Source organism: Topomyia yanbarensis, chromosome 2, assembly GCF_030247195.1.
Source record: "Topomyia yanbarensis strain Yona2022 chromosome 2, ASM3024719v1, whole genome shotgun sequence".
In the NCBI taxonomy this organism is placed as follows: domain Eukaryota; kingdom Metazoa; phylum Arthropoda; class Insecta; order Diptera; family Culicidae; genus Topomyia; species Topomyia yanbarensis.
This window is the reverse complement of record NC_080671.1, coordinates 402886294-402907852: the sequence shown is the minus strand read 5'-3', so window position 1 is coordinate 402907852 and position 21559 is coordinate 402886294. Positions and strand designations below refer to the sequence as shown.

At 41.1% G+C, this 21559-nt stretch overlaps 1 protein-coding gene across 1 annotated transcript; it reads left to right on the top strand.

The window, feature by feature from the left end:
- Nucleotides 1-16803: 16803 nt before the first annotated feature.
- LOC131680861 (uncharacterized) lies at nucleotides 16804-19710 on the top strand. The gene is made up of 3 exons (XM_058961576.1): nucleotides 16804-17474; nucleotides 17559-17988; nucleotides 18043-19710. Exons 1-3 carry the CDS (start codon nucleotides 16804-16806, stop codon nucleotides 19708-19710), a joined length of 2769 nt encoding a protein of 922 aa, XP_058817559.1.
- The last annotated feature ends 1849 nt before the right edge of the window (nucleotides 19711-21559 follow it).

Genomic DNA, 21559 nt, shown 5'->3' with positions numbered 1-21559 from the left:
TGTCTCTTCGTGGTCTACTCAGTCTAGTCCCCAGCGGTGAATCTAGCTTACGCCGACGAAGAGTTCCCCGGCGAAGGAAGTTCTCCCGATACCGATTCTTCTTAGGTTTTAGCACCACAGTTTCTTGAGCCCTTTGGCTCCCTCTCGTTCCATTTTGCTCCACTTTCCCGATGAGCCATTCACCTCCCGCCCTCACTTGGTCGCGAACTACTCGGTCTAGTCCCCAACAATGGATCTAGCCTATTCTCCTGATATCGAGCGGTAGATTTCTTCTGATACCGATGTTCGTTTCTGTGAGCCATTTAGCTCTCCGCCTCGTCCCGATCTACTCGATCTAGTCCCCGGTGGTGGATCTAACCTACTCAACGGGCCATCCAGTAGGTGCTGAGGTCTATCCGCCGATTCCGGGTGGAGCGTAACTTCCGGTTCACCAGCGCCCCAACGGCCCACTGGTAGCTGTGCGACCCGGACTACTCGATCTAATCCCAGGTGATGGATCTAGCCTACTCATGAGCTACCCGGTAGGGTGTCGAGATCGGTTCGGCGATTCCGGTGAAGCTTGACGTCCGGTTCACAGGCGCCTCGACGACCCAAACTCGGTGCTACGTCATGTACTACTCAACTGGCCCCCGGCCGGCTACCCCCTGTGTGTGTGTTCCATCCTAACTCCCACTGTCCGGCAGCGGTTTACAGAAAAAAGCTATTTCCATGTATCTATATACATACCTGCAAATAACTTGATTCCAGGATTTAGGTAGGTGCCAGCTCAATTAATTTTCCGATTACCCATTTCGTATACAGGGCAAATCGTGTTTCGAGGTAATCGTTCCATTAACCAGCCCCGCCTTGAAGTAATGTTGGTATCAAATGGATTATAACATTATAATAAGACTTTCGATTCCTTACATGGTTTAAGAAATCGACACGTATTTAGTGAATATAATTGATATATAAAATAGAATACGTTTATAGAAAAATATACCAGTTTTTCTATGTTACCAATAATACACAGAGAACTACATCTAGTGTTCGGCAGCATATCCTTCAATTCACCCCTCGTCTGTCGCGCTGCAAACCGCACGCATTGGACATACTCGGTCCATACACTCGCCGAATGCTCACCAGAAGTACACTTCCGAGAATGGACAAAAATCACAGCAGAATAAAAGAGACGGAAATAGAAAAATGCAAACTCTGCATATTTCTGTTCCTCAGTGTGCACCGAGAAACAAACACATACAGAGCCCGCTCATCACTAACTCCCGTTGCTCACACTCCGCCACGATTAGGGTTCGTCGCGGTGCGGATATGGGCGGTAAATGGATTGTCCGCACCGCAACCGCAAAAAAAATAATAAAACCGCACCGCTTACCGCAACCGCATTGCATTTACTGCACCGCACCGCGCGGTAATGCGGTAAAATTGATATATTTTTAAAAATAGTGTTGAAAAACTGTTAATTTTTTTGTATAATTACATATAATAAAATGTTATTCTTAGATATACGAAATTTAACTTTAACGGACTCCTCAAAATGTAAGGTTTGTGAAAAAAAACAATTTTTTCAATTTTTATTAATAAAATGCCGTACATTTTAGAACAAATACTTTCAATACAAGGCAAACATTTTGTCATTCCTCTTAATATTAGGATAGCCCTAAACTCCTACGAAATGTATCTATATTTCATCATTATACATACAAAAATGTTTTTATTTAACCCTCAAAAAGGCAAGGGGTGTCATAGGCCTTTTTGAGGGTTAAGCTATCCTTTGGTTAATTGAAAAAATGAAATAAAAGTGTTATGAGTAATGAAGTTATTCAAATACTAAAATTTTTCGATTTAAATGTATGAACAAGCTAGTCGTAAGTATTAGCATTTAATGTATTTTTCCTAATATTTTTCTTTAGTTCCATTGGCAAAAACTTCAATTGAAGTGAGCGTGGGTCAAACATTGTTCAAACTATGTGAACTTTTATCATCTGAGCTAACTTTGAGACTTGTTTTAATATGAAGGGGGGCTTTGAGATTGGGCACGTCGTAAGGATGTCGGACGACGGCCCGGTGGATATGGTTCTTGAGCGTGACCCTACAGGAACAAGAAAACGAGGCGCACAGCGAGCACAGTGGATCAACAAGACAGAGGACAACCTGCGAACCCTTCGAAGACTGCGAGGCTGGCGTCAAGCAGCAATGGACCGAGTGGAGTGGAGACAGCTTCTGCATACAGCAAGAGACAACAAGGCTGTAGCAGCACGGTAAGGTAAGGAGGCTTTGAGATATACCAAAAAATTACGATAGCCCACACTATAAAAACACCAACCTCGAATAACTTTACTTCAAAAAAGTCATAAAATACTCTCAACTGAAAAATATTAGGACTTGATTTGGAAGAAAATTTTCCTAGTTTTCCTTTCTTAAAAATGTTATGTAGAATTCTTTTTGAGAAAGAATCTTAAGAAGTAGACTACAGAAAAATTCACATTGAATTTACACAGAAATCAAAAGAAATATAAATAGGGTAAGGTGGGGTAAATCCGACCTAGTAAATGGTTTTGCCTGTAAAAAGCTCATTTTACATCGGATCAAGTCGTTTTATAAACCAAATTAAAGGTTAGACTCCTGAGCAACTTTCTATATATAGCATTTTATTCGGATCTTGGGAATATTTTGAGATCCAAGCTTTTAACGAAAATGTTCATTTTTGCTGTTTTCAAAAATGGTGGGGTAAACCCGACCCCCTATGTTTTTGGTTGATTTAGTGCAGATTTTATGGTTTTTCAATGATAAATCAATGAATGTTGAGTTACTGAATTGTAACATGAAGAAAATGGAGTTTAATGTCAATCTTGGAATGCTAAAATCACGACCAGTAGCACCTACTGATATTCCCATTTGCATCGGAGCAATTTCTTGACGAATACTATAATCATCACGTTTTTGTGTCTTTCGTTTGTAATTATGAACCATTTTTCATAAAAATAATATAAAATAACAATAAAAAAATATTTCAATTTGATAAATAAACATTTTCTTAGCAAAAAAGCGGTCGGATTTACCCCACTATTTAGAGGTCGGCTTTGCCCCACAGCGTCATTTTTCATTACGATGCAATTAAAAAAAGTTATGAAAAAGGTTGAACCAAATTCATCTACGCACTTTGCAGGACTTCATTCAAAGAACTTAAACCCACTTACATTTTTTATGCAATCACTTTAACAATCAGAAATATTAATAATTAATAAAATGCTGTCATGCCACCATTATGATTATTTTTGATGCTCTACACGACACCATTTATATTAGTTCGCGTAGTGCCTCTGATTTTTGGTAACAGAGGGGGGTCGGGTTTACCCAACGGTCGGATTTGCCCCACCTTACCCTACGATGTTGAAGAACGAATAAAGTAATTAGCCTAATTTGGACCGCTCCTTATTAAAGACGTTTTCATTCATTTGTCTCCTTTGGTGCCAATTCCTCCAAATTCGTTTGGTTTGATGAAGATAAGATTTATTTATTAGTTTGAAAATAATGGTGCCAAATTATTTTGAACACAGCTAGATTTTCTCTGCTAATAGCAGTTTGTTTATCAAGTTATAACTATCAAAATGTAAGAAATTCAAGCAACGAAAGTTCGATTGCAGATTATATTCGTATTAGTTTATCAAAAATGTTCAATGTTTTGTTCATGTTTCTCTATTGTAGAGTGAAAAGTACAACTCGAACATTCTGACAGAGAGATTTTCCTAACAATGCCGTTAAGCATTCGCTAAGGAAATAAATCTAGTTGCAATCTTCTTAAATGGTATAAGTTCTAGTTTTTATTAAAGCGGTGCGGTTGCGGTAATACCGCGCGGTAAAAGCGCATTACCCGCACCGCATCGCCGGGAAAAGGTGTCTCACCGCACCGCAGATTTTGCGGTGCCGGTGCGGTAAATAACGCGCGGGTGCGGTAAATACCGCGCGGTTGCGGTTATTACCGCAACCGCGACGAACCCTAGCCACAATTCCCAAACACACCCAAAAATACACCCGCCCCCCGGGAATCTATTCTCTCCGGCGTGTTTCATAATACCCTACTATCTGACGATCCTTTGGACACTTTTCCAGCCAATAAACGTCCAAAACACGCCCCGAAATGACAGCAATTTGGGGATTTCACTTCACACACGACCAACCGACTCACTTGATCAGACAGCACCAAAACCAACACAAAACTCGTGTTCAGCATTAAGTTTTACGCAAGAAAAACTCACTTGATATTTTTTACATTGATTATATGTACTGTACTGAGGACGAAAGACAATAGAGGGATTCCATGAGAAACCGGCCGACCGCAAAATATGACCATCGTTGATTCGAACGAAACTTTGCAGGTGTGTTCGTTATATGAATCTCCATGATATTCTCTGGCAATTGGAATATTTTGATACAAGAGTAATTTTTTAAAAGGGCGTAAACGTTTCTACGTGCATGAATTTCAAATTTTTTTTGTTCTATTACTGTATTTTATACAGCAAAACTATCTGAGAACAAGTTACAGGGAATGAATACTTCTGTCCGAAAAAAATATACGCTGAAAAAAATGTTGTGTCATTTTTCAAAAAAAACAAAAATTTATGATAAAAATTTAAATTGCGAAAAAACCCATTTTTTAATTTTTTTATATTTTGTTACCAAAAACCTAAAGAGAAAAGAAATATTTTGATTGTGATTGCATGATGGAGAAAAAATCGGTAAAAAAGTTTTACTAACAATAACTTCGTACATGTTTTTAAATTTCATACTAATTGACATACAAAATTGTAATTTTATTACAGAATATAATTCGAAGCACCATTTAAAATCAAAATGCATTTAACAAAAATCTTCCAAAATGCGATAGTTTTCGAGATATTTGAAATTTTGCTACTTCAAAAACAATTAATTCGTGTAATTATGCTCTTTTAAAAAGTTCTTCGCGTTACCCTATCAAAAAATGTCAAAAATTTAATGTTCATCGTTTTAAAGACGTAAAAGCAACCTTTTTAGTGTATTTGGATCCTGGAGAAGCTTTCAATAAAAAAGTTTTCCTAACAACAACTTTTGACATTTTTTTATAATTCTTACTATTTGCAGTCAAAAATACAATTTTCTATTTGAATATGATTCTAAACGCCATTTAAATCGAAATGCTCTTAACAAAAATTTTCTAAAATGTAGTAGTTCTCGAGATATTTTAACTTTTGTTTTAACAACACAATTATTTTGTTTTATTATGACCTTTTCATAAGTTAGTCGCGTTTCTCCATCAACAATAATAGGTTTTTCAAAAGGCCCGTAAACTTTCGTGCAACTTTCTCTTTGACATCAAGGCGATATTGTAAACCATTTGAAGTTACAAACATTCAAAATGTTTCTTTTCTCTTTAGGTTTTTGGTAACAAAATATAAAAAATTTAAAAAAATGGGTTTTTTCGCAATTTAAATTTTTATCATAAATTTTTGTTTTTTGAAAAATGACACAACATTTTTTTCAGTGTATACTTTTTTCAGACAGAAGAATTCATTCCCTGTAACTCGTTCTCAGATAGTTTTGCTGTATAAAATACAGTAATCGAACAAAAAAATTGAAATTCATACACTTAGAAACGTTTACGCCCTTTTGAAAAGTTGCTCTTGAGTCAAAATAATCTTATTACCTATGGAAAATATTTAGTCTTGCATGACGGTGAAACGTATAAAGTTTCATTGGAATCTAAGATGGTCGGTCACGATTTTAAAGATTTTCGGACGGATCTTCGTGGAATTCCTCAATACGTTTTCGCAGAACAACGCGCGAAAACATAAACGACGCCATAGCTATTACAGCTGATCCACGGTAATAGCCGGAACGACAGGCGTCAACGATGTTCTCTACCGTGTATTAAAGATCTGAAACGATCAAAACTCGTCAATCTGTTCAAATAATCTATATAGTTACCATAGCGACCCCTGGTTATGCGAAATCTTTTTTTATTTTGCTTCGTTCTGCTTGATTTCTAAAATTTGATGAACTACTACGCTGTAAATGCGAAGGCACAAATCCCCGACTACATACGGGGAACGCGCATTTAAGGGACCACTTCAATGGAAAATAATGTGTTGAAAGTGAAAATATTCCAGGAACACTGTTGGTTACTTTGATTGCGTTGACAAGACAAGTCAAACAAAAATCTAGCGTTTCATTTGAAAAAGTCGTTTTTCACTAACGTTCTCAACATGCTCAACAACAAAATCGGTGTGCAAAAATAAGATTATATCCTATAATTTGAGTACTGCGTAACTGGAACTGGTAAAAACATCTTGTGGCTCATTTATTATGATAGTGCCATTAGTTTTATATTAGATTTTTCGGATTTATACAAGGCAAGGTAACGGTACACAGAATAGATGGTATGACAGGTACACGCAAAGAAACAGCAGAACTCTGCCCTTTTGGATAAGACAATCTTTATTTTATTACTGATCGTAAAATTGGAATCAGTATATATTGACTCGATTGGTACGCACCCCATGTTATTCGAAGATTTGTGCCCAGCCTTGTCCCCTTATAAGATTCCTAATAAGAAGGGAAAGGAGACAAAAGGAAGGGGAATGGAAAATGACAACACAATACAATCAACACAAAACAGTAAACAGCATGAATTCTTCATTCCCGGAGGAATAATTAACCCTACTGCCAAAGCCTATAGCTCTTTGCCACACTGGGTTAGGAACTATAGCATATCCTTACTAGCTTCCTGTACAAAAGTTTGTGTATGTATATAGAACCAAAAATCCGATTACGTAATTGCGTTATTGTAGAGCAATTACATATCAAAAGATTTGAAGTTCCGTAATCGAATTCACTGTCACACAAATAATACTCAGCACGCTGAGTAGGAAACTTGTGATATTTGAGTTTACAATGTCCAGTCAGTGCTTTGACTAGAATATTACAACCGACAGCAAAGTTTTTTTTTGAAGAAGAGGAAATATCTAAAAAATAAAAGGTCTGGTGAATTTAGTGCGTCGATAAGGATTTTTTGTAGAATTTGCCATCGAGTGTACAGTAAAAAATATTCTGATGAAACACTCTTTGCTGTAGAGAGGAGGTAAGTTTTATACAGCCTCTGTTGTATTCAAATTATCATTTGGCTACCTAATTTTTATAAACGTTTTTTCACCGTCATATATCTAGTAATTTAAAAAAATTGTAACCATTTATTGTTATAAAAGATATTTGTAAAACTATTCAACTAGCAATCTAGTTGAAAAATGGCTTATGATCAGATGTGATTTCGTTTCTTTTGTAACGCAATGCTTATCTCTACGTTCTACTCATTTGATACCTTATAAACTGATATCATTTTATTGTCAAACATGTTATCGCAATATTTTCAACTTCTTCTAGCGAGGGTAGATTCATAAACTGTTTTTCATCAACAATCCTTTTTCTGTGTTTTCATTCTCTATTTGATTGCCCATTCTATGACAACCGCTGGCAGTTGTCTTTGTTTAATTTGATAACAGATTTCTCATCCTCCTATCTGATCCCACAGAACTTTTCTTTTTTGTGCTGAAAATAGTCCCGTAAATTTTTTGCAAATCTTTCCAGCAAAAGCTTACCTCGTACTTCGAAATTTTTTTTCTCGAAGTACCTCTTCTTACATCGATAAAATTTTATACCGGCTTTCACTTGAATGTGTAAGTTGCCTGTGTAGCCGCTGCAAGCATTCGACTCACAGTCTGGATTTTTGGAAGATACTAACATCGACGACATCAACGAAATAACCATTTGTCAAAACCTGGTTGTTTTGAAAACACGTTTCACCATTTGGATGTCTACAAATGCGTTTCCGAATATTTTGTTGTACTAAGTGTTACACATAGCCATTTTTCTGCCTGCTGCAATATTGACGTTTACGCTGTCGTCGGTGGTTCTGGGGAGACTCTCATCACCAATAACTAGGCGAAAAAATTCTTCCCTACCGACCTTTGAATTTTCCACCCCGCTGATTAGCTTCACACCATGTTTTATGTACTCTTCGTACATCATGTCTACACGTTTGTTGAACTCCCTTTCATATCATCGGGTTTGTCGTTCGTTGGCGTATATACGTTGGTAGTTGAATAACTTGCTTTTTCTCTTCAATAAGTAACATAACTCTTCATCACACTTCTACCGAAGACTGTAATATATTTTTCACATACCATCGCCGGATGCGATCATTATTACCTTACGACGGTTGCAATCAGTTATTAGACTGAATGTAAAAAAATATTCTATTACAAATTCAGGCACTCCAAAAAACGATTGGCTACATTGCAAATGTTCTTTAGAGACAAATGATGTCTGCCTCATGCATAAGTTTCGATTATATACTACTTTTGGTATCTTTATTCACCATTGAATATAGAGTTTTACTAGAACCAGAAATACCGGCAAATGCATTTGTTCATGTTTTGCCGCATCGGTTCCATAAATTTGATATAATCCCTTTTCAATTAGCTCACTAGATAAACCGTTTGACAGCGATGAAAGTGTGTCAACAAATAAGTGAAACTATGGGTAGATGGCCATGGGATATAATTTTTATGAAACGTGTTTTCACACTGTAACAAACGAACAACCATGAATGGTCAAATATGTCAGCATGTTTCATTCATTAGTTGAACGCAAATCGAAAAAATACGCTTCAAAATTGTTTTTTCATGACAAAATGTACTGTCGATGCATTGGTCCATGTATAAAGTTAATAATGTTTCGAAATTTATGTCTCAAAGGATTCAATATTGAATTCTGACCACATTACAACAAAATGCACACAGTGCGCGCTAACTTTGACAAATTCCATAGTGTTGCCGATATGAATGTAAACAAAAGGTTACTTTCATAGAACTTTCGGACAGGAAATTCCGATTCAAGGGCCTTTTTGATGGATTCTGCTGACTTGAAGAGCTTTCATTGGGTGTCACAAAGGGATCAAGGTGAGTTGAGTACTATTTATTTGGTAGAGGCTTAGATAAACTGCCCAGAAAATTGCGGCGTCATGTAATAATATGGCATTGCAATCTATACTAGGCCTTTAGTTTTCTGGACAGGATATCTTTGCTAATAATGAATTAATTAATTTTGTATTCATTTTAAAATCTTTTCTATGCTCTATTTTAGGTATTGAAGTGATTTGAATGCCGTCAGCGCCGTATATACGGTGAAAAAATCGTTATATGCAGTAAGTAAATATTCACAGTTTATTTTGAAGTGGTCCGTTAAGCCAATATATTCTGATTCTGATTCCAATTACCCTCTTCTACCTTCCTCTCCTTATACTAGTGCACTAACATCCTGTACAGATCAGCTGTCTTTTTATATAATCCTGCAAACGACCCTCATTGCCACAGTTGGACCAACAATTGACAATTGTTCAGGGCTTCAAAATCGAAAGCAAAGTTTGAACAAACCGACGCCATTACCACCTTTTCTTTCTTCGCAATCTCAAACGAATGCGGCATCACCTCAGTCGGAAGCTACCGCTGGCTGCTTGGTCAAATATTTATTTTGGTGACCTTCATCTGAACCGGTTGACAGTGTGAGCCGCTTTCGCTGCCTAAGTTGACATAAAAAATAAGAAAAGCTCGACCAGGGATCTCGGTTAAGTAATGGAGTTTGTGCCAATCATGATTTTATTTTCCGAGGAAAAAATAACTTTTTCATGGGGAAACTAATCCCGGCACGGTTGGGAACATACTTAGAAAGGCTTTATTGCCAATCGATGGAGTGAAATAGGTTCTTGGAAGCGAACCGAACGACTTCGTTCGTGCGAAATGGTTAAATGAAAGAATTAATTTCCACGTTCGAAAAATACGAGAAATTGCAACAATTGCATGTATCTTCTTGAGTTTCTGTATATCACAATATACCGAAAAAAATCAATACGTTTAAGTGAAGAACACATTCCACTTCGAAATGTTACACGCCTGAATAAGTGAACATCAAATTGAAAAATTCCCTCCGGGTGAGTAAGCTGCGTCAAGATTCCGGAAAGTCTGGTAGAAAGAATCAACATTCTACCGAATCGTCGCTCAATCTTTGTTTTTTCCGTTTCTTGGATGTGTGCCAAACTGGATGAGAGTGCTCTGTCCGGTTGCTATTCAGGTCGGTGGACTTTTTTTTTATCTGCTCCTAGGTATTAGAAATGAACACTGACTGGCGGCGTGACCGATTGCGGTGGTGACAGCTAAGGTATATTTTTAAATTAACCCTCTTATCCGGATCGTTTCTGTCTAGACAGGTTTAATTAGCAAGGAGTTTGTTGCTCGTAGTTTTTTCTATGCAAATAGCTTTTAAAAGCGGTAAGAGCAAGTGATGGAATACCGAAGGTAATTATGGAAAGTGTCGAAAACAACTGCAGAGATTATTTCAATTAATTTCGATTCCGATCCCGGTCGTAGCTTCAACATCGTACGTAGTTTTTTTTTCATTTCAGATTTTCAAACTGGGACAAGTTGAGCACTAGTACAACACCAACTGAAGGGTACTTCAAAAGTAGTTCACAGTTCCGAAGTCCGAAATCAGTGTTCTCCTCGACTACAGCTGATTATTCGAAGCAGCTAAAATAAACAAGACGAAACAAGTTTCTTCACTTCTTTTCACTGCGAAAGCCGACAGAAAAAATGTTACCATTTATCATATCGTGGTTTCGGTCGATACCACTCCGTTCAAGAAACATTGAAAAGTTTTTCCATCAAATCGAACCCAGCCAAACAACGGGTAAAAAAAGTTATCGTTAAACCGTCACCACACTCGAAAAGAAATAAATAACTAACTGTGAGTTTCCTTTTCTGCAACGGAAGGTCTTACTGCACGCCAGGGCCGGCGGATAACGTGGGTAGTATGGGTGGTACTACCCACTCGAAAATAACCGAGTGGGTAATTACCCACTCGAAATGCTTGAACAATTCAAAAATTTGAAATCTGCCACGCATGTATCTCGGACAAACGTTGACAAATCCACCGCTCCGCAAGTGATTTATTTTGAATATAATGCAAGCGTGTGTATTGCGAAAACTGAACGCATCCCTAGTAACAGACCCCTCACTCTATGCGTGCAACCCACTAGGACTAGCCGCCGGCCCTGCTGCACGCGCGGCCCTCTCAAGAAAGATCCGAAAACGCAAGCATATCGCCGGGGACGATCTTGACGCTCCGAACACACACACACAACAACTTTTGGCGTAACGTGGTGCCGAAAAAGGGAAATATTTCGACAAGAAAAAGATGTTTCAAATTTATGGGAAATTTATGCGCGATGGAGTTCGGCCGGGGACTTAGATCGGCACCACCCGGCACAAGTGACAAGTGCTGGAGAGGAAAGGGACTTGTATGTCCTGGTGGCTATACCCAGCGCGGAAAAGTTGGGCTTTTCGAACCGTTTGGCTTGTTGTAGTGACAGCAGCAGTGGCATTCTTTTTTCTTCTCTCTCTTCAAGCTGCTTCCTTGAATTCGTTTCGTTTCGTTTCGTACGCAATCAAACAACAGTCAGTTCTGTTTGCTGCCGATACCTACAAGTGAATGGGTCGCGTTTGCAAGTAGGTGGTAGAAGTTACACTTCTTATTCCGGGTCCGACGGCATTATTGAGCTGAATCGAACTTTGATACGGGCCATCCGGAGGAAAGTCAGAGGGAAAAAAACATATTGGTTGCCGGAATAGGGAAACGATGTTTAGTTGCTTATTCATGCACACGCTCAATAACCGATGTTTCGTCTCTGGTTTGCAACAGTCAGCACGTGGTCGAGAAATAAATCATTTTTCAAGACGTTTTTTTTAATCAACCCATGTTTGATTTCCGTATGAATGGTACTTTTGGTGAATCGAAAGTTTAAGTGTGTACAATGGATGAACTACTTGCTTCGAGATATCGATTTTCCATGGAAATTCGGCCTGTAACACAGACGTGAAATCGAATGTATATAGAGAGTGTCCTTTCTGGTCTTGCCCAAAAAAATTTCTCCTTTGGGAATTTTTGCATCGTGACGAATTTTGCGCTAAATCGTATTAAGAGTTGACAGCACCCTCTCAGATTTTAATGAAACTTTATGTACATGATTTTGTCACAAAAAGCCACTTTGCATACTTCGTTTTTCCAAAAATGATCTAGACTGTCTTTCAAAAAAGTCTAGAATGACAAATCCTACAAAAATGTTGTAGGAGTGTGTTACGGAAACTTTCGGACTTCCTTTCAGCGAAATTCGTGGATTTGGTGGAGTTTGCTCAATGCTGTAATTTCAATTTTATTTCATATTTTACATTAGTGTTTAAGTTTTAATTTGTTTTTACTCACAGTGTAGACGTAGTTGTCTGCAGAAGCGCTTTCCGAATCCTGCCATCCTTAGCTGGAAAAACCTGCAAAACCCGTCCTCTTACCCACTTATTTCTGGTATTATCATCAGCCATCACTACCAAGTCACCCACTCGTATTTCTCTTGTGTCCGAAAACCATTTCCAGGGTCGGGGAATGTTCCATGTATCAGCAGGCCAAGGTACCGTCATCTGTGAACTAGCCACGACATCTCGATATGTTGCGCGGAAATGATGCATCTGGCAACACAACGAACAAGGGAGAAACAACAGCTGTCAGAAAAAACCTGTAATCTAACTTCAACAGACACGCGCTTTTCAGTTCAGTATTTATTTTCATTCTAAACCTATAAATAAAATATACGTTGCTAAAATCAATCATTGTTGCGGTTAAAACATCAAAAGGACTAACAAATGTGAGTAAAAACAAATTAAAACTTAAACATTATTGTAAAACATGAAATAAAATTGAAATAACAGCTTTGAGCAAACTCCACCAAATCCACGAGTTTCGCTGAAAGGAAGTCCGAAAGTTTCCGTAACAAACTCAAAGATTTGTTATCATCCGGCTTTGAGAAGCTGTAACCACGGATTCCCGTCGGGAAATACCAGGAAATAGCAGTTTCGCGGAGCTAATGGCAAGTTCTCGGCCCACAACCGGAGATAACCTCACTCTTCAGTTCAGTTGCCGCAAGTGCAAGCGGCCGGACGAAGCAGAGGCCTGGATGGTACAGTGCGATCACTGTAAACAATGGTTTCACCCTACCTGCGCGGGGGCGAACGAAAGCATCGCAGAGTACAGCTTCAGATGCGAGTTTTGCATGGAGGAAGATTTTGCGACTTCAACTAGCGGTAAATCCGGAAGATCAGATAAAGGCAGTTTACGTCAAGCCCGAATTCAGCTAGAGCTGGAAAAGATGGAAGAAGAAAAGGCGTTGCGCAAACAGCAGGTGGCAGAGAAGGAAAGGGCAAAGTTAGAGCAACTTAGTGTGGAGCAAGAGTTCGTCGACAAAAAGTACGAGATGCTACGGGCTAGTCTGGAAGTGCCAAACGATCATGCATGCGGCGGAAGCTGTCGTAGTGCATATAGTGTCAACAAAAGAGTTGGTCGGTGGGTTCAAAATCAGCGTGGGTCTGATCCGGGGACATACTCTATGCCAGTAGTGGCAAGCAAGGGAAACGCGAATAAAGATTCGTTGGTACTACCGGATGTGGATGCGATGCCGTTGGCGGCTTCTACGTTAATTCCTCCAGAGCAATCAGAGCCACTCGTTGCAGCTGCTGTTTCGCACCCAGAATCGTTTAAACCGCAAACAACTGTATCGTCCATTGAAACAAACGTGCCTACTTCAGTTGCAATTTCCCCGCAACTTACTTTTGCACCTGTTGCACCCGATGTACCATCAATTCAACAAACTGTATTGAATTCAAAGACAGTTGCTTGTAGCTCTCAGCTAATAGCACCGGCAGTGACCGCCATGGTTCAAACAGAGAATCCGCAATCGGATACTGTGGCGCTCCCACCACCGTCGTTCTCCAATCCGCTACCAACCCAACTAACCGTTCATCAAACTGCGTTACAGCCGACGGTCCTACATATGGCAACGTCATCATGTCAACGGCAGCATCTACCAGGAGTAACCTCAGCTAGTTTTGCAACAACTGCAGGAGCACGATTTATGAACGTACCACCTTCTGTACCTACTGCAGCGGCTGTGAACAATCATGCAAGCTCTGCTACGCTGTGGTCGGCAGCATATTTAACAATTTCGCCACCTGTAGCTTCAGCGAGACAGGGGTCTCAAATGAATGATCAACTGGAACGACGCAGCATGGGGAATGCTCAGACAATGTGTACTGGAGATGCCGTAAACCATCGACAATATCCTGCCATTGTAGCCGGTGATCTGGCAATCGAACTTCCACCTAGGACACTATATGCTTCGGTTAGTAACAATCAAATGCTTACCCGTCCTCCACAAGATCTGTTCACCCCTGTGAAATCACAACCGAATAATAAATTATATGATATAAGCACTCCTATGGGAGGTCGCTCTGAATATTCACTACTCTCGCCATTCGCCCCACCCGTATCTGAATATGCTCATGGTGCTGATCCGAATTACAAGCCCCTATGTTAGGCTGCGGTCTGCAGGGAGCAACTAGGCAATTGTTACAGCCCTAGTCCCCCTATAGTTCCACTCTCTCGTTTGAATCACCCAGTGGCCTACAACTCCAGTATACCGAGAGCGGCAAATAGTGTACCAAATCGTGACCATGAAGCTTTCCCTAGTGCATCGAACATCGCTCGGTATCCAGAAGCCCCCACTTTCGAACAACATCCATCTGCTGTCAATGTTAATCAACAACAGTTAGCCGCCCGACATGTTGTTCCTAAGGAACTTCCAGTTTTTGACGGGGACCCTGGTGACTGGCCATTGTTCTTCAGTAGCTATACTAATTCAACACGTATGTGTGGCTACTCGGATTCCGAAAATCTTATGAGGTTACAGCGCTGTCTGAAAGGAATTGCAAGAGAAGCTGTAAGCAGTTTTTTGTTGCATCCATCGTCCGTACCAAAAGTTGTCAACACGTTGCAGACTTTGTTTGGGAGACCAGAGCTGATTGTTCGCACGCTTTTAAACAAGGTTCGCGCAACGCCATCACCTAGAGCAGATAAATTGGAATCTCTGGTCGCCTTTGGATTAGTGGTTCAAAACTTTTGCGAATATTTGCGTTCCGTTGGATTAGACACACACTTGTCGAATCCAACTCTTATGCAGGAGCTTGTGGACAAACTCCCTCCTAACATCAAACTGGATTGGGCATTATTTATTCGCCAACATTCAGAATCAGATCTTGGAGTGTTTAGTGATTATATGTCAACGCTCGTGTCTGCTGCCAGCAGTGTTACCGCGATAGCCGTTAGCGACAAGAAGGTGTCATGGAAAGAAGAGCGCGCGAAGGCTAGGGAACGAGGATACATAAACGCCCATTCGTCTTCGGATCAGAGACCCCAGCAGGAGAATTTCAAAGACAAGGATGTTAATTTGAAGAAAAATAGTGAACAAAAACAGTGCACGGTATGTTCGAAAATTGGACACATTGTTCGAGAGTGTTTTACGTTCAAGAACTTTTCTCTCCAAGATCGTTGGAAAGCCGTTGAGCAATATTGTCTCTGTCGTAGGTACTTATCTGCGCATGGGCGCTGGCCATGTAAAGCGAATACGTGTGGTGTCCAAGGATGTTCGGAGAATCATCATCGTCTACTTCACCCTTCTGAGTCAAAAACCACTAACAGCACAGTTGCCGTACATCGTCATCCACAAGGTCAACCGATATTTCGTGTAGTACCAGTGACACTCTACGGGAAATTCAATTCGGTAGATACCTTCGCATTTCTGGACGAAGGTTCGTCAATCACAATGCTGGACCAAGAAATTGCTGATCAACTGGATCCATCCAGGACATCCAAATACATTGTGTTTGCAATGGACTGGAGGTGTAACGAAGCGGATCCCAGATACACGAGTAATCAATCTTAATATTTCGGGTCGCGGTATGGAAAAACAGTATGTGGTCAAGAATGTGTACACAGTAGAAAATCTCGATTTACCGGTTCAGACAGTGCAGTTTGAGAAACTTGCGGAACAGTTCCCTTATTTAAAAGGTTTGCCAATTAAAAGTTTCTACCGTGCGGTTCCACGTATACTTATCGGTTTGAGCAACGTTAATCTGTTAACTTCTTTGAAAGTGCGAGAAGGTCCAGAAGGAAAGCCTGTTGCCACGAAAAGCAGGCTGGGATGGCCACTTTATGGAACGGAGTCAGAAGTGTACACGTCGCAATTGCAGCATCGGAGCATGCACATCTTAGCTCGTACGCAGGATGAAGAGCTTCATGATCTCGTCAAACAGTTCTTTTCAATAGAAAGCATTGGAGTCACAATATCTCCAACCGTCGAAGGGGAGGAAGACAAACGTGCCAGAAGAATCTTGCAGGAAACTACAAAACGAACGTCGTCCGGGAAATATGAAACTGGGCTTCTGTGGAGGCATGACAACGTGGAGTTTCCAGACAGCAAATCAACGGCAGAAAAACGACTAATGAGTCTAGAAAAAAAAGCTGATGAAAAATCCAGATCTATACAAAAATGTTCGGCGGCAGATTCATGAGTACAAAGTCAAAGGATACGCTCATGAAGCTAATGACGAAGAACTTTCTCAATTCGATCCTTGGCGTATGTGGTACCTACCACTTGGTATAGCACTGAATCATAGAAAGCCTGAGAAAGTACGAGTTATATGGGATGCAGCAGCGAAGGTTAAAGGTGTGTCACTGAACTCTATGCTGCTAAAGGGCCCTGACCTCTTAACGTCGCTGACAGCAGTTCTGTTCCAGTTTCGCCAACGAGAGGTTGCGATAACTGGTGACATAAGAGAGATGTTTCATCAGCTCTACATACGTTCACAAGATCGTCAGTCACAGTTGTTTTTGTGGCGAGACAATCCCAATCAACCGATGAAGACGTTGGTGATGGATGTCGCCACTTTCGGTTCAGCATGTTCGCCTTGTTCAGCGCACTTTGTGAGGAACCTTAATGCTGAAGAGCATGCAGCGGTCTATCCGAAAGCGACAAAGGCTATACTGGAGAATCATTATGTGGATGATTTCTTGGATAGTTTTGATACCGTGGAAGAAACTATCATGCAAGCGCTGGATGTGCAGAAAATCCACAAAAAAGCCGGTTTCGAACTACGGAACTGGTCATCGAACTCGAACGAAGTCCTGAGACGGGTCGGGGAACCCAATACCGATACAGTGCGCAGCTTCAAGTTTGGGAAAGATTGCGATATCAAAAGAGTTCTTAGTATGGTATGGCTCCCCATGCGGGACGACTTCAGCTTCGCGATCGCATTCCGGCCCGACCTGTGTCCGTTGATCGAAGGTAGTTCGATTCCCACCAAAAGACAGTTACTTCGAGTCGTCATGAGCGTTTTCGATCCGCTTGGGCTGATCGCAGCTATAACAATTCATGGGAAAATCTTAATCCAAGACGTGTGGCGCGCAAAAATTGGCTGGGATGACCAAATTCCGAATAACCTTATCAACCGGTGACAGCAATGAGTAGACGTACTTCGAACGCTAGAAAAGGTAGCGATTTCAAGGTGTTATTTTCCTGGTTATGATCCGTTCAGTTACCTGACCCTGGAGCTCCACGTCTTCGTCGATGCTAGCGAACAGGCATATGCAGCAGTCGCCTACTTCCGGATAATTGATCGAGGAGACATTCGATGCTCGTTGGTAGCCGCAAAAGCGAAGGTTGCTCCTCTACAGCCGTTAACGATACCACGATTGGAACTTCAAGCAGCAGTCATAGGGGTACGTTTGGCGGCAACTGTGATCAAACAGCATAGTATACCCATAACTCGCCGAGTCTTTTGGAGCGATTCCAGTACCGTTCTCTCCTGGATTCAGTCAGACCAACGCCGGTACAGCCAGTACGTGGCCTTTCGGGTCAACGAAGTGTTAAATGAAACGAACGAAACCGAATGGAGGTGGATCAGCACACGGCTCAATGTCGCAGATGAAGCCACCAAGTGGAGCAAAAGGCCGTTGCTTGAACAAGTTAGCAGGTGGTTTCAATGACCATCAGTACTCTACGAAGAAAACAATCATCAGTCACAAGAACCGCTACCGCCACCAGATACATCTGAGGAGCTAAGACCGGTTTATGTCCACAGATACCTAGTCCTTAAAAGTTTGGTTGACTTCCGCCGGTTCTCGAAGTGGGAACGCCTACTAGGAGCGCTCAAATACGTTCATCGCTTTATCTCACTATGTAAGAAAGGAGTAAATAGAGATGCTTCAATACAACGGGATGCAGCTCGAGACGAGTTTCGTTTGGCAGAAAGAACAGCCTGGAAAATCGCCCAGTACGAGGGATTTCAAGATGAAGTAATTACTCTACGCCGAAACCTTGAATTGCCGAGGGATAAGCAGAAACCACTCGACAAATCGAGCAGTATCTTTAAATCATCGCCTGAGTTAGACGAGTTCGGAGTTTTGCGAATGAAAAGTCGCCTGAAGGAAGCAGAATTTCTTTCCTACGATGCCAGGTTCCCCGTGGTTCTGCCAAGAGGACACTACATAACCAACTTGATCCTGGATTGGTACCACAGACAGCAGGGTCACAGGAATGGAGAAATCGTTGTCAATGAAGTTCGCCAGAAGTTTGCCATTTCACGTCTGCGGGTCGAAGTACGTCAAACAGCGAAACGTTGCCAGTACTGTCGAGTTTCCAAAGCTACCCCAAAAGCTCCACGGATGTCAGCACTTCCGGAGTCCAGGGTGACACCGTTTGTCAAACCCTTCACCTATACTGGCGTCGATTATTTTGGCCCTTGCCTGATTAAGATTGGGAGAAGTGATGTTAAAAGGTGGGTGGCGCTGTTCACATGTTTGACAATTCGTGCAGTCCACCTGGAAGTGGTAGCGAGCTTAACGACCGATTCCTGTAAAAAAGCGATACGAAGATTTGTGGCTCGTCGAGGGGCACCACAGGAAATATTCAGCGACCAAGGCACGAACTTTGTTGGGTCAAAGCGGGAGTTTGAACGCGAGGTTGACCGAATCAATGGATGTTTGGCGAGCACCTTCACGGATACGACCACGCAATGGCACCTGAACCCACCAGCCTCCCCACACATAGGTGGATGTTGGGAGCGAATGGTGCGCTCGGTTAAGGAGGCGATGAGCTGTTTATCATCCGCTAGGAAGCTGGATGAAGAATCGTTCGTAACTTTGGTGACTGAAGCGGAAGCAATGGTCAACTCGAGACCTCTGACCTACATTCCCCTGGATACGTTTGAGCAGGAGTCGCTAACGCCGAATCACTTCCTTCTGCTTAGCTCGAAGGGGATATGCCAGCCAGTAAAAGCACCTATAGACGAGAAGGTAGCACTACGAAGCAGTTGGAACATCGTTCAGCACATGTTGGATCAGTTTTGGAAACGGTGGATCAGGGAGTACCTTCCGACTATCTCCCGACGAACGAAATGGTTTTCGGAAACAAGAGCAATACGGGTGGGTGACTTGGTAGTGATGGCTGATGATAATACCAGAAATAAGTGGGTAAGAGGACGGGTTTTGCAGGTTTTTCCAGCTAAGGATGGCAGGATTCGGAAAGCGCTTCTGCAGACAACTACGGGTACACTTGTACGACCAGTTTTGAAGCTCGCTCTGCTGGACGTAATGGATGGTAGTATAGCTGAGGACAAGCAGCCAGCGATACGGGTCGGGGAATGTTCCATGTATCAGCAGGCCAAGGTACCGTCATCTGTGAACTAGCCACGACATCTCGATATGTTGCGCGGAAATGATGCATCTGGCAACACAACGAACAAGGGAGAAACAACAGCTGTCAGAAAAAACCTGTAATCTAACTTCAACAGACACGCGCTTTTCAGTTCAGTATTTCTTTTCATTCTAAACCTATAAATAAAATATACGTTGCTAAAATCAATCATTGTTGCGGTTAAAACATCAAAAGGACTAACAAATGTGAGTAAAAACAAATTAAAACTTAAACACTATTGTAAAATATGAAATAAAATTGAAATAACAGCTTTGAGCAAACTCCACCAAATCCACGAGTTTCGCTGAAAGGAAGTCCGAAAGTTTCCGTAACAGAGTGATTTTCACAAAATAAGTCAAATTTTTGAATGAAAATATTGAAAAAAATCTTCATCACTGAAAAAATCGATTTGGAAAACTTAAAGTCGAATTGCAAAAAACATCTTTGATTTGGATGAAATTTTTTTCCAAGGTAGGTAATTATGTTCCTTATCTACAGTCAAAAATTCAAGTTGGGCACTTTCAGGGAGAAAAAAGTTATTTGAAAAATACTTTCCCTTGTCCAAACTGATTTTTTTTTCATTTTTATCGAAAACTAAACCATTAAAAGTCATAATCATCTCAGAATCCAATAGAACTCAGTTTGTGAGTCTAATTTAGCAACTAAGTGTATTTTTTATTAATCAAGAATCCCATTGAGAAGAATAACAAATATTACATTTTTACTTCTTTATTTTCTTTTATAGTTCTGAGGATGGATCACGTGACAAACCCGTTAACGTACAAATGCTTGAGCCTTTCACGACCATCCACGGCACCTACACGCGCGATATCGCAAACATGATCACATCCCGGTGACCACGTGAACGTCTGCGCTTATAAATTTTCAAACGCGGTCTCAATCGTGAACCTAACCACTCCCGCGCACGCGTGATCATGAATCGGTCACTTCCGAAAGTTTCTACCTTCCGTATAAGCAGACTATGCCCATGCCTTCAATTAAACCAATTAAAAAAAACCTTTTATATCCACTGGACAACACATTCCATGGCGACATGCCCAGGAACTTCAGTGATTCAGAAAGACGGTTCGCGTGACCATCCAAGAACGCACGCGAATATGTGAATGGCCACACAGTTACAAAATCGAGTTTTGTACACGCGAAGTCACATGCACGCGAGTACACGCGACAAGCACGTTAACATACGCACGCTTAAGCCGTTCGCGATCAACTACGCACACCTACACCCGCGATCTTGCAAACTTGATAACACCCCGGTAATAGGATAAACGTTTGATCACTTACGATGTTTCAAACGCGGTCTCAAACGCACCTACAAACGTCCGTATTCGCGCGATCATGAATCGGTTACGTCTGGAAATTATTTCCCTCCGTCCTAGCAACTGAGGTCCATAACCATTCAGTTGGACCAATAAAAACATAAAGCTCGAATTTATACACGCGAAGTTACATACACGCTAGCACACGCCACATACAAACGCACACGCGAATTAACACGTTACCGTACAAATGCTCGAGCCCTTCGCGATGATATACGCGATCGCAGAACCTCTACGCCCGCACATGTCTGATCCGTACAATGAATGTCACTTTCAGAATCACGGCCCGCCTCAATTAGCCTTAAGCAGTGTTTTAGTGAATGACGTTGCCTGTCTCGTCTGCAATTGTAGTGTGTGATTCTGACAGGGAGCCCTTCCGAGAACCTAGCTCTACAGCTCCAGTAGGACAACTCAAAAAAAAAAGTCAGTTCCACAAAATTGTTACCATCATGGAAATACACCATTTTATTGAACCGAATAATTTGATATATCGAACAGGGGT